At 41.9% G+C, this 12,441-nt stretch overlaps 1 protein-coding gene across 4 annotated transcripts in view; it reads left to right on the top strand.

Annotated features, from left to right (window-relative positions):
* LOC140191217 (adhesion G protein-coupled receptor E3-like) overlaps window positions 1–12,441 on the top strand; it is a 151,757-nt gene that overhangs the window by 97,836 nt on the left and 41,480 nt on the right. For all 4 annotated transcript variants that reach the window (XM_072248399.1, XM_072248400.1, XM_072248401.1 and 1 more), the window contains 3 exons: window positions 6,989–7,017; window positions 8,205–8,382; window positions 10,379–10,498. In XM_072248399.1, coding sequence (XP_072104500.1) covers window positions 6,989–7,017; window positions 8,205–8,382; window positions 10,379–10,498 — 327 coding nt within the window. The remainder of the gene's footprint in view (window positions 1–6,988; window positions 7,018–8,204; window positions 8,383–10,378; window positions 10,499–12,441) is intronic.

Genomic DNA, 12,441 nt, shown 5'->3' with positions numbered 1-12,441 from the left:
TTAGTCCTGATGAAGGGTCTCAGCCCGAAACATCGACTGTACCTCTTCCTATAAATGCTGCCTTGACCTGCTGCATTCCACCAGCATTTTGTGTGTGTTGCTTGATATTATTCACATGTCTATTGATTAGAGAAAATAATGAATGTTTCCAAATTCCAGTGTGTGAGCCAAATACTATATGTTTTAATACAGTGGGATCTTCTACTGCCTTTGCAAGAAAGGATTCAACCCATCAGGACTAACTAACTTCACAACTAACCGACTTTCCCTTGGTTTGACACGCTAACGGGCAGTCATCTGTTGTTCATGTCTGTAGCCGCCTCTTCCACCATCTGGTATAGTCGTATCCCCTCTTGGTAAAATACCCTCAGTTTAGCAGGGTACGGGGTTTGGAATTTAATCTTTTCTTGCTTTAATATTTGCTTTGCTTCAGAATATTCCTTCTGTTTCTGTAGGACCGCCAGTGGGTAATCATGATCAAAGTATATTAACTTCCCATTCCAAAAAACCCTCTTCTTACCCCAGGCCATTGGTAGAATCTCCACCTTGCTTTTGAATCGAAGGAATTTAAGTACTATTGAGTGTGGTTTACTTTCTCTGTCGCTGGACAAGCGAACGATGCGCCCTCTCAATTTCAATCTCCATAGTCCCGCAGCAGCCTGTCTACAAAGTCCATCAGTCTAGCAAGAGGATTCGAGTACAGGAGCAGGGAAGTACTACTGCAGTTGTACAAGGCCTTGGTGAGACCACACCTGGAGTATTGCGTGCAGTTTTGGTCCCCTAATATGAGGAAATATATCCTTGCCATAGAGGGAGTACAAAAAGGTTCACCAGATTGATTCTTGGGATGGCAGGACTTTCATATGATGAAAGACTGGATCGACTAGGCTTATATTCGTTGGAATTTAGAAGATTGAGGGGGGTTCTTATTGAAACGTTTAAAATCCTAAAGGGATTTGACAGGCTAGATACAGGAAGATTGTTCCCGATGTTGGGGAAGTCCAGAACAAGGGGTCACAGTTTGAGGATAAAGGGGAAGCCTTTTAGGACTGAGATGAGGAAAAATTTCTTCACAGAGAGAGTGGTGAATCTGTGGAATTCTCTGCCACAGGAAACAGCTGAGGCCAATTCATTGGCTATATTTAAGAGGGAGTTAGATATGGCCCTTGTGGCTGAAGGGATCAGGGGGTATGGAGGGAAGGCTGTTACAGGATTCTGAGTTGGATGATCAGCCATGATCATACTGAATGGAGGTGCAGACTCGAAGGGTCGAATTGCCTACTCCTGCACCTATTTTCTATGTTTCTATGTTTCTATCATCAATAATCCCTCTGCTCCTTCAGGAACATTATAAATCCTTATATTTTTCTGTCGCGATCTTCCCTCCTGGTCAAGCAATTTAGTTTCCTGTTGCTTTAATATTTTTATCATCTTACTTAGTATCTGTTCTATGTTTTGCAAGCGATCTTCCACCTTCTCAATTCGAGTCTCTGCCACCGCTATCTTCTGATTGACGTTGGCGAGCACTGACTTTAACCCTATAACCATATAACAATTACAGCATGGAAACAGGCCATCTCGGCCCTTCTAGTCCATGCCGAACTCTTATTCTCAACTAGTCCCACCGACCTGCACTCAGCCCATAACCCTCCATTCCTTTCCTGTCCATATATCTATCCAATTTAACTTTAAATGTCAATATCAAACCTGCCTCAACCACTTCTGTTGGAAGCTCGTTCCACACAGCTACCACTCTCTGAGTAAAGAAGTTCCCCCTCAGTTACCCCTGAATTTTGATCTTTAACTCTCAACTCATGTCCTCTTGTTTGAATCTCCCCCATTTTCAATGGAAAAAGCCTATCCACGTCAACTATCAATCCCCCTCATAATTTTAAACACCTCTATCAATTCCCCCCTCAACCTTCTACGCTCCAAAGAATAAAGACCTAACTTGTTCAACCTTTCTCTGTAACTTAGAAGATGAAACCCAGGCAACATTTTAGTAAATCTTCTCTGTACTCTGTCAATTTTATTGACATCTTTCCTATAATTTGGTGACCAAAGCTGTACACAATACTCCAAATCTGGCTTTACCAATGCCTTGTACAATTTCAACATTACATCCCCACTCCTACACTCAATGCTCTGATTTATAATGGCCAGCATACCAAAAGCTTTCTTCACCACCCTATCCACATGAGATTCTACTTTCTGGGAACTATGCACCATTATTCCTAGATCCCTTTGTTCTACTGCCTTCTTCAATGCCCTACCATTTACCATGTATGTCCTATTTTGATTAGTCCTACCTAAATCTAGTACCTCACATTTATCAGCATTAAACTCCATCTGCCATCTTTCAGCCCACTCTTCTCAGTGGTCTAAACCTCTCTGCAAGCTTTGAAAACCTACTTCATTATCCACCTATTTTAGAATCATCTGCATACTTACTAATCCAATTTACAACCCCATCATTCAGATCATTAATATATATGACAAACAACATTGGACTCAGTACAGATCCCTGAGGCACACCATTCCCCAAACTGACAAATAGTTATCCACCACTACTCTCTGGCATCTCCCATCCAGCCACTGCTGAATCCATTTTACTACTTCGATATTAACGGCTAATGATTGAACCTTCCTAACTACCTTCCATGTGGAACCTTGTCAAAGGCCTTACTGAAGTCCATATAGACAACATCCACCGCTTTACCCTTGCCAACTTTCTTTCTAATTTCATCAAAAAATTCAATAAGATTTGTCAATTTTTCTTCTTTACCAAAGAAAAGAAATTTTTCAAAATCTCCCCCAGCTCTTTTGGCTCCGCACACAGCCATCTACTCTGATTCTCTAAGGGACCAATTTTATGCCTCACTATCCTTTTGCTATTAATATAACTGTAGAAACCCTTTGGATTTATTTTCACCTTACTTGCCAAAGCAGACGCATATCTTCTTTTAGCTTTTCTATTTTCTTTCTTAAGATTCTTTTTACATTCTTTATATTCCTCGAGCACCTCATTTACTCCAAGCTGCCTATATTTATTGTAGATCCCCCTCTTTTTCTGAACAAGTTTTCAACATCCCTTGAAAACCATGGCTCTCTCAAACTTTTAACCTTTCCTTTCAACCTAACAGGAACATAAAGATCCTGTACCCTCAAAATTTCACCTTTAAATGACCTCCATTTCTCTATTACATCCTTCCCATAAAACAAATTGTCCCAATCCACTCCTTTTAAATCCTTTCGCATCTCCTCAAAGTTAGCCTTTCTCCAATTAAAATCTCAACTCTGGGTCCAGTCCTATCCTTCTCCATAATTATATTGAAACTAATGGTATTGTGATCACTGGACCCGAAGAACTCCCCAACACATACCTCCATCACGTGCCCTATCTCATTCCCTCACAGGGGATCCAACACTGCCCCTTCTCTAGTTGGTACCTCTATGTACTGCTGCAAAAAACTATCTTGCACATATTTTACAAACTCCAAACCATCCAGCCCTTTTACAGAATGGGCTTCCCAGTCGATGTGTGAAAAATTAAAATCTCCCACAATCACAATCTTGTGCTTACTACAAATATCTGCTCCTCCAAGTCTCAGTCCCCATTAGGTGGTCTATAATACACCCCCATAAGCATCACTACACCTTTTCCATTCCTCAATTCCACCCACATAGCCTCCCTAGACGGGTCTACTAATCTATCCTGCTAGAGTACCGCTGTTATATTTTCTCTGACAAGCAATGCAACACCTCTCCCTTTTGCCCCTCTGATTCTATCACACCTGAAGCAACGAAATCCAGGAATATTTAGTTGCCAATCACACCCCTCCTGCAACCATGTTTCAATGCTACAATGTCATATTTCCAGGTATCAATCCACATCCACAATCATGGCCACAGAGCCATTAATACCATCATCTAAATCATTGACAGAACATGAAAAGAAGTGGTCCTAACAGAGACCCCTGTGGACCACCACTAGTCACAGGCGGCCAATCAGAAAAGGCCTCTTTTTATCCTCCTTGCCTTCTCTTTGCCTCCTGCCATTTGGTTAATGCTGTATCCATGGACGTATCTTTCTCATAATACCATACACTCTTATCTTGTTAAGCAGCCTCATGTGTGGCATCTTGTCAAAGGCCTTCTGAAAATCCAAGTACACAATATTCACCAATTCTCCTTTGTCTATCCTGTTTGCTATTTCGTCAAAGAATTCTAACAGATTTGTAAGGCAAGGTATTCCCTAAAGGAAACCGTACTAGCTTTGGCCTATTTTAACATCTGCCTCCAAGTCCTTAACAACCAACTCAACATATTCTCAATCACTGAGGTCAGGCTTATTGGTGTATAATTTTGTTTCTTCCTCTTCCCTCCCTTCTTGAAGAGTGGAGTGACATTTGCAATTTTCCAGTACTCTTGAACCATTCCAGCATCATGTGATTCTCAAAACATCATAACTAATGCTTCCTCAATCTCTTGCATTATGATCAGAGATTAAGGGAGCTAGGGCTTTACTCTTTGGAGAGAAGGAGGATGAGAGGTGTACTAGATAATAAGAGGAATAGATAGAGTGGATGGCCAGCGCCTCTTCTCCAGGGCACCACTGCTCAATACAAGAGGATATGGCTTTAAGGTAAGCAGTGGGAAGTTCAAGGGGGATATTAGAGGAAGGTTTTTTACTCAGAGAGTGGTTTGTGCGTGGAATGCACTACCTGAGTCAGTAGTGGAGGCAGATACACTAGTGAAGTTTAAGAGACTACTGGACAGCTATATGGAGGAATTTAAGGTGGGGGCTTATATGGGAGGCAGGGTTTGAGGTTCGGCACAACATTGTGGGCCGAAGGGCCTGTACTGTGCTGTACTATTCTATGCTCTATGTTCTTTAGTTTCCTTTTTCAGAACCCTGATGTGTAGTTTATCTGGTCCAGGTGACTTCTCTACCTTCAGACCTTTCAGCTTCCCAAGCACATTCTCCATAGCAACTACACTCAATGCCGCTCCCTGATACTCTCAAACTTCCAGCATTCTGATAGTGTCTTCTGCAGTGCAGACTGATGAAAGCACGCAATCCAGAATAGCTGATCTCCTGGTGGATTCAACCACAAGCTGCTCTAAAAAGCCATCTGTATGCCCTCTACAAATTATCTCTCTTAGGATCCAACTACGATCTTCTTTCAGCCGTGAATCAATGATGCCCATAAAATCATACTTGCCAATCTCTAACTGTACCACTAAAACCTTCAATTCTGTATCCAACACCCTTTCTGATTTTGTCCTCTTCCTATACTGCAACTCATCCCACTGACTCCAATTTTGCCTGTCATCTGTTGTCCCTCCCGACAGTCTCATGGGGCAGCCCTATCACTCTGGTTACCAAATTAGTTTAAAACATCCCCAGCAATTCCAGCAAACCTGACCACAAGGATATTAGTTCCCTTACATTCCTCTTGTACAGGTCATACCTTCCCCAGAAGAGATCACAGTGATCCAGAAATCTATAATCCCGCACCTATTTCTCAGCCTCGCATATATCTGCCAGATCATTCTACTGTGGCACATGGCACAGGCAGCAATCCAGAAACTGTTATCACTGGAGTTTTCAACTTTCTACCTAGCTACCTAAATTCTCTCTTCAGGGCCTCCTTGCTTTTCCTACCAATGTTATTTGTATCAATATGTAACAAGACTTTTGGTTGTTCACCCTCCTCCTTTAGAATGTCATGGACCCAATCCAAGATGTCCCTGACCCTGGCAGCTAGGAGGCCACATACCATCTGAGGGTCTCCATTACATACACAGAATCTCATAACTGTAACTATGGAGTCTGCTGGCACAACTGCAGTCCTCTTCTCCCTCCTTCCCTTCTGAGCCACAGCACCGGAGACCCAGTCGATGTGGCTCCCTCCACAGTAGGCAGATCGACTCAACAGTATGGAAAATGATAAGCTTATTATTGAGAGGAACGGGCACAGGGGAATTCTGCACTGGCTGCCATTTCTCTTCCCTCCCCTGATAGTCACCCATTTTCCCACCTTCTGCAACTGCTATCTATCATCTCAGTTTCCCATATGGTCATCAAGCTGCATCTCCAGTTCCTTAACACATTCTCTGAGGAGTTGTAACTCGGAGCACTTAGTAGAGATGTGGTACAGGCTGGAGGTCTCCCAGAATTTCTTATATCTCACATAACTCAGCCCCTAGAGCTATTCTCACTGCTCTAACAATGTACTCATGGACAAAAAAATGAAGAATGAAGATGAAGAAACTTACCGGATACTTACCTTGCCCAAGCCTAATGAGCTCTCCCACTCTAACACTGGCCCACTCACACAATGGCCACTATGCTTGGCCCTGCCTTGTTTTTATTTGTCTTTGCTAATGCATAAGGCCTCCTGCACTGATCTGACTGCAACTGCACTACCGAAGTCCTGTGAAAGCTCCTTTATTTAACTTCCACACTTCTGACCCGTGTAAGGCTTCCTGCGCTGATCTGTCTGCAACTGGTAGGTACTGTGCGGCCCTGTTCTATATTTGACATTAATACAGCCTGACCATCAAGCACCTATTTTTACTCTAATCCTACCCACACCCACTAAACTCTTCCCATATTTCTATTAGCTCCCTACTCCCCTCCTCAAACATTCTACAACTCAGCTACACATTGGGAGGAATTTAACCGACCATGTGGGAGCATCCAGAGGGAATGCACAGAGATATAGGAGGAAATATAAATTGCACAGAGAAATCACCAGAGGTTAGGATCCAAACCGGATCACTGGTGCTGTGAGGTATGAACTCTCACTTTCTAATAAAGCTTTATGTCAGCATAAGATGATCAGGGAGGACATGGTTTGATATCCTCTGTGAAAGCTGGCATATTCAACATTGTTGTTGGCATAGCACATTTGTAGCATCAGGCTTTCTACTCTAATTTCCCTTTGATTGCTGGTTCATCCACTTCTTTTACTTTTAACAGATTCACATTCCAACAGTTCATCACTTCAGGTAAGAGCTTATTTTGAAGTAATCTCTGATTTAATTTGTAAGCACAGTTGTGGTGACAGGTTTTAATTAATTTTCTTATTTGATTTTCCAAAACCTATCTTGAGCAGGTTTACAATGAAAAGATGCTCTGCAGTTTAAAAGCTCCTGCATCAGTCTCAGGACCTTTATTTGCAGGCCAATTAGTTTACCTTCAGTGATGATCAAAATATTGAACTACGTAATCTTTCATTTAGTGAAAAAGAATATTCAGACTCTATCAGCTTGTATTTGTTGAGGTGAGGTATTGTCTAATTTCTGGAGGTGGTGAGATGAACTGTTCATGAGGGTAGTACATTTGATGTAGTGTACTTAGACTCTAAATTTTTTGACAAAAATAATGTTGCAGGTAAGTACAAAATATAACAAAGAGTAACGTTTGCGAGGCAAGTTTAGGACTACAAAACTGTAACCGGTAGGTTCCACAGGATCAGTATTCAGTTTTGAGATTTTTATGATATACAAATTATTTTTAGCAAAATATAGTGGGCAACAATTTTCCCTCTAAGGTGGTGTGTGTGCGTCGAGGGCGGGTGGTGCGCGCGCACACACACATCTCTTGCTACTTAGTGCACAGAGGAATTTAAACTATGCTCAAAAGGTTATCACCCTCTATCTTGTTGGCATATTAAGTATACTTCACGATCACATTTCATTTCCCAGTTTCTGATGTGGACAGTGTTGACAATGTGGAGTTTGCGATGATCTATCTGTAGATTTTAGAACTGGCTTATTTATACTGTTTTTATTGAAGAATTAGTAAGCACATGTTGTTGTCACTAGGCAAAAAGTTGCAAAACACCAGATCTTGTGCATACACTAATCATTACAAATTGGAGGGAACATTGGTCGACAAGTTAATTTAGATTACAGATGACCCATCAAATGGCTATGGAGAAGAGTTGGTAACTTCTGGAGGATGTATGCAGGGTGGTCAGCTGGGCAGAAGAGTAACGATGGGATTTACTCTAAAAGAGTGTGAAGCAGTACATTGGGTGGGAGAGAGGCAAAGATACAACAAAGCAAGAAAATATACAGAAAATGAAAAGGTATTGAGTGATGGAGAGAGCAGTGGGACCTCGAAGTGCATGCCCACAGATGTTTAAAGATAGATAAAGTGGTTAAAAGGGCACTATTTTCTGTCCCAACAGGATATCAGTTCATTTGCTGACCAGTTTTTCATGAACTTTTCAAAGTCAAGCAAGACAAATTCAACGGAATTCTACAAGTCAATTTCCAACTTCCTGGAAAGAATGGAAAATTATGCAATTACTGCTGCCCTGAAATTACATCACAATGAAATAAAAACAATCTCTTCTGAGAGTTATGGTAATGTAGGAGTCTTTGTTCTGAAGCTTTGCTTTAGCCATTCGTTTCCCCCAATTGGTTTCTGATGTATAGTTCACACCCATTGCTTAACAAAACTGTTTGTTACATACCCCGTAATGGGTTTAAAGAGCCAGCAGAAATGGAACACATCTGGAGTCTGGTATTGCTGTTAACAAAAAGCTATTTTATTAGTAACTACATAATAATAATATAAAACCAGATAAATCAAACAGGTTAGCAGAACTGTTGCATATACAGATGCAAAAATATAGAACCCAAACTTCTTCAAGCTTAGGGGGTAATTGGATAGTCTTATGATAGTAGGTAAGCAAAGTCAGTTTAGTTCAGTTCATGATACTTAGTTGAGTAGAATTGAGGAGAGACAGAGAGATAGGTGTTTAGTTCTCCAGGTAAGCCGATGCTGTCGATCCTCCGTTGAAGAAGGAGACTGTCTTCTGTGGTAAAGCTATCGACCCAGGCAAGGGTTGGACACACTGATAACTTCCCACCGGTCACCCCTTTTCCACACTGCGAAAGCCACTGATCGATTCTCCCAATCAAACCTCCAAAAACCCACCCTTCTGTGGGCACACAAAGCTCACCCAGTGTCCGAATCTGTGTGTGTCCGTCATTCAACCAGCTGACCCTATATTTATCTAAGCATGCTGAACACCAGCTGTCCATCAAATATCACTGCCCTCAGTCACCATGGTGACTCACAGCTGCTCGTTGCTCTCTCTCCAAATCAGTTGCATTCTCCCTCTCTTTTTAAAGGTACAGTCCATAAGGGATCATTCAGGATATCATCACATGTTGGAGTATAACAATGAGGTGGAAAGCGTTGTACGCTTTGGACCAACAGTCTTTCCCTGGGTAGCAATGTCAAAATGGCTTAAAGAGTAATTCTTCCAGTTGCTGCTCATGGGATCTCATTGTCAGTGTGCTGTAGATTGGTAATTGGTTCATTTTATAAAAGTAATCAAATGAATTCCACAAAGGGACCTCGACTTCTTAGAAATTAGTAATAAAAAGTAAACTTGATAGAAATGTGTCCTTTGTCTTAAATATCCAATATAGTAACGGATATGCTTTGAACTGTTTCTGTAGTTCTGTTCCTCTAAAAGTCAATGTTAGTGTATGGCACAATCAATAGGAATAACAGGACATATTTTTCTCCATTATCCCATGTTTTAATTGGAAATTCCCCTCAAAGTTCTCCTCACTCCATTTATCACAATGTTAAATTGGTGGTGACTTATCACAGGTCTCTTAATAAAGGAAATAGTTTGAAACAACGATGCTCTGAAATACTCAGTAGGTCTGACAATATTTGCATTGAGAGAAACAGTTTAGAACATACTAAAATATATGCTAATGTTTCAGGTTGGTAAACTACATCATACCAGGCAAAGATTTAAAGTAAACATGCTTTATAATATTGAGAATGTGTGGAGGCAAGAGAAACTGTTCCTGTGCTATACTTCTCTAGGATTCTGTGATTCTATAAATCAGCCATGGTGGAGCAGACTCAATGGGCTGAATGACCTAATTCTGCTCCTATATCTTATGGTCTTATTCTAATAGTGTGGGTGAAATAGATTGGTAATGGTACAAATAAAGCAACTAGAGACTGGAAGATACACAGTTTGGGAAGGCAAAATATTTATCTTAAAATTTAACTATTACAAATGTTGTATGAAAAGAAAACCTCTCCCATTACAGCCCTTAAAAAGTAATTTACAATTTAAAGAACTTGCTCCATCTGTAGCAAATCTGATAAAAGTGAGTTATTAGAGAAAGGTTTTTCAAATTCTCATTGAATGAAGTAATGAGAGTAACCCAGAGTGGGGAGAAGGGAGTTCTGTACAGAAGAAGGATTGATATGTTTTATAAAAGTTTGTAGTGATTTTCTCCCTAAAAATGTGACAAGTTACTAATGCTGTGAAACATTTTCTTCCTGTTACTAATTCTGTTGCTGATATTCCTGCTTCCATAGAAATCGTTATGCAAGCAATTTGGAATAACACATTCCCTAAGGATAATAGGTTAAAGTTATCCACTACCAAAAACAGCCTGGACATTGGCTGGAGCAGTGTGACAGGAAACGGGAACTTCGGTGAGTCTAAACTTGGATCCTTTTATAGTCTTTTGCCACTTCATAGAAGCCAAACTACTGCTTTAGTTGTAGATTCCTCTCTGTCACAGGGTCAAGGCTTCTTTGTTCTTACCTAATTCATAACAATAATGTGCCAAAATTCTATATATACTAGTTAAAGATAGTTTTAAAAAAAGCATAAATAACAAATTCATTCAAAAAGGATCCATGAGTTTGTGTCGGGTTTCGGTCGGACTCAAGTGCAGACCGATGAATACTTTTTCACCAGGATTTATTAGGGAGAACAAAGGCAACAGTCTTTCAAAAACAGAAAGCAGGCACGAATCCGAAATGGCAGGCAGAGGTCTTACCAGGGAAGGCAGTCAGGCGAGGACAGACAATCCAGAGCTCACAGGCAAAAATCAGGTGTACAAACGGGCAAAATCCAAAACACAGAATCAGGCAAAATCGGTTGGCAGAAGCCGCAATGACAGACTAGAACGACACAGGTCAGAACTGGGACAAACTGGCAGAGAATGTCTGTCTGTCTCTATCTATCTTGTTTTACGGCGGTTGGCATCCAGCTTAATGGTACATTACCGCCACCTTCTGCTCCGGAATGTGCACTAGACATACATTCTAAATCCCTTCACCCAATCGCGCGCACACACACACACACACACACACACACCTACACTTCACCTTCCCATCTTTGACCATCCTAGTACCCTATTCCTGATTATCCGTCATATCCTATAAAAAAAACCCCTGTACCCCTTAAAAATGCTAAAAATACCCAGACCTGTGCTCTCTCACCCATGCCCAGCAACCCTTTTAACGTGAATTCCTGCACCCCCAACTCCCTTAATTTAATTCTCATCATTTCTCTGTATCCCATACTTTCTGCAATACAAAACTACATGTTCTACTGAAACAACAGGAATTCTGCAGATGCTGGAAATTCAAGCAACACACATCAAAGTTGCTGGTGAACGCAGCAGGCCAGGCAGCATCTGTAGGAAGAGGTGCAGTCGACGTTTCAGGCCGAGACCCTTCGTCAGGACTAACTGAAGGAAGAGTGAGTAAGGAATTTGAAAGTGGGAGGGGGAGGGGGAGATCCAAAATGATAGAAGACAGGAGGGGGAGGGATAGAGCCAAGAGCTGGACAGGTGATATGCAAAAGGGGATACGAGAGGATCATGGGACAGGAGGTCCGGGAAGAAAGACAAGGGGGAGGGACCCAGAGGATGGGCAAGAGGTATATTCAGAGGGACAGAGGGAGAAAAAGGAGAGCAAGAGGAAGAATGTGTGCCTAAAAGTAAGTAACAGATGGGGTACGAGGGGGAGGTGGGGCCTTAGCGGAAGTTAGAGAAGTCGATGTTCATGCCATCAGGTTGGAGGCTACCCAGACGGAATATAAGGTGTTGTTCCTCCAACCTGAGTGTGGCTTCATCTTTACTCCTCTACTGTAAAGATGAAGCCACACTCAGGTTGGAGAAACAACACCTTATATTCCGTCTGGGTAGCCTCCAACCTGATGGCATGAACATCGACTTCTCTAACTTCCGCTAAGGCCCCACCTCCCCCTCGTACCCCATCTGTTACTTATTTTTATGCACACATTCTTCCTCTCGCTCTCCTTTTTCTCCCTCTGTCCCTCTGAATATACCTCTTGCCCATCTTCTGGGTCCCCCCCCTTGTCTTTCTTCCCGGACCTCCTGTCCCATGATCCTCTCGTATCCCCTTTTGCCTATCACCTGTCCAGCTCTTGGCTCCATCCCTCCCCCTCCTGTCTTCTCCTATCATTTTGGATCTCCCCCTCCCCCTCCCCTCCCCCTCCCACTTTTAAACCTCTTACTAGCTCTTTCTTCAGTTAGTCCTGACGAAGGGTCTCGACCTGAAACGTCGACTGCACCTCTTCCTACAGATGCTGCCTGGCCATGTTCTACTGACTCCTCTTCCTG

Source organism: Mobula birostris, chromosome 32 (assembly GCF_030028105.1).
Source record: "Mobula birostris isolate sMobBir1 chromosome 32, sMobBir1.hap1, whole genome shotgun sequence".
Taxonomy (NCBI): Eukaryota; Metazoa; Chordata; class Chondrichthyes; order Myliobatiformes; family Myliobatidae; genus Mobula; species Mobula birostris.
The sequence above is the reverse complement of the archived record's forward strand: the minus strand, read 5'-3'. Positions and strand labels throughout refer to the sequence as shown.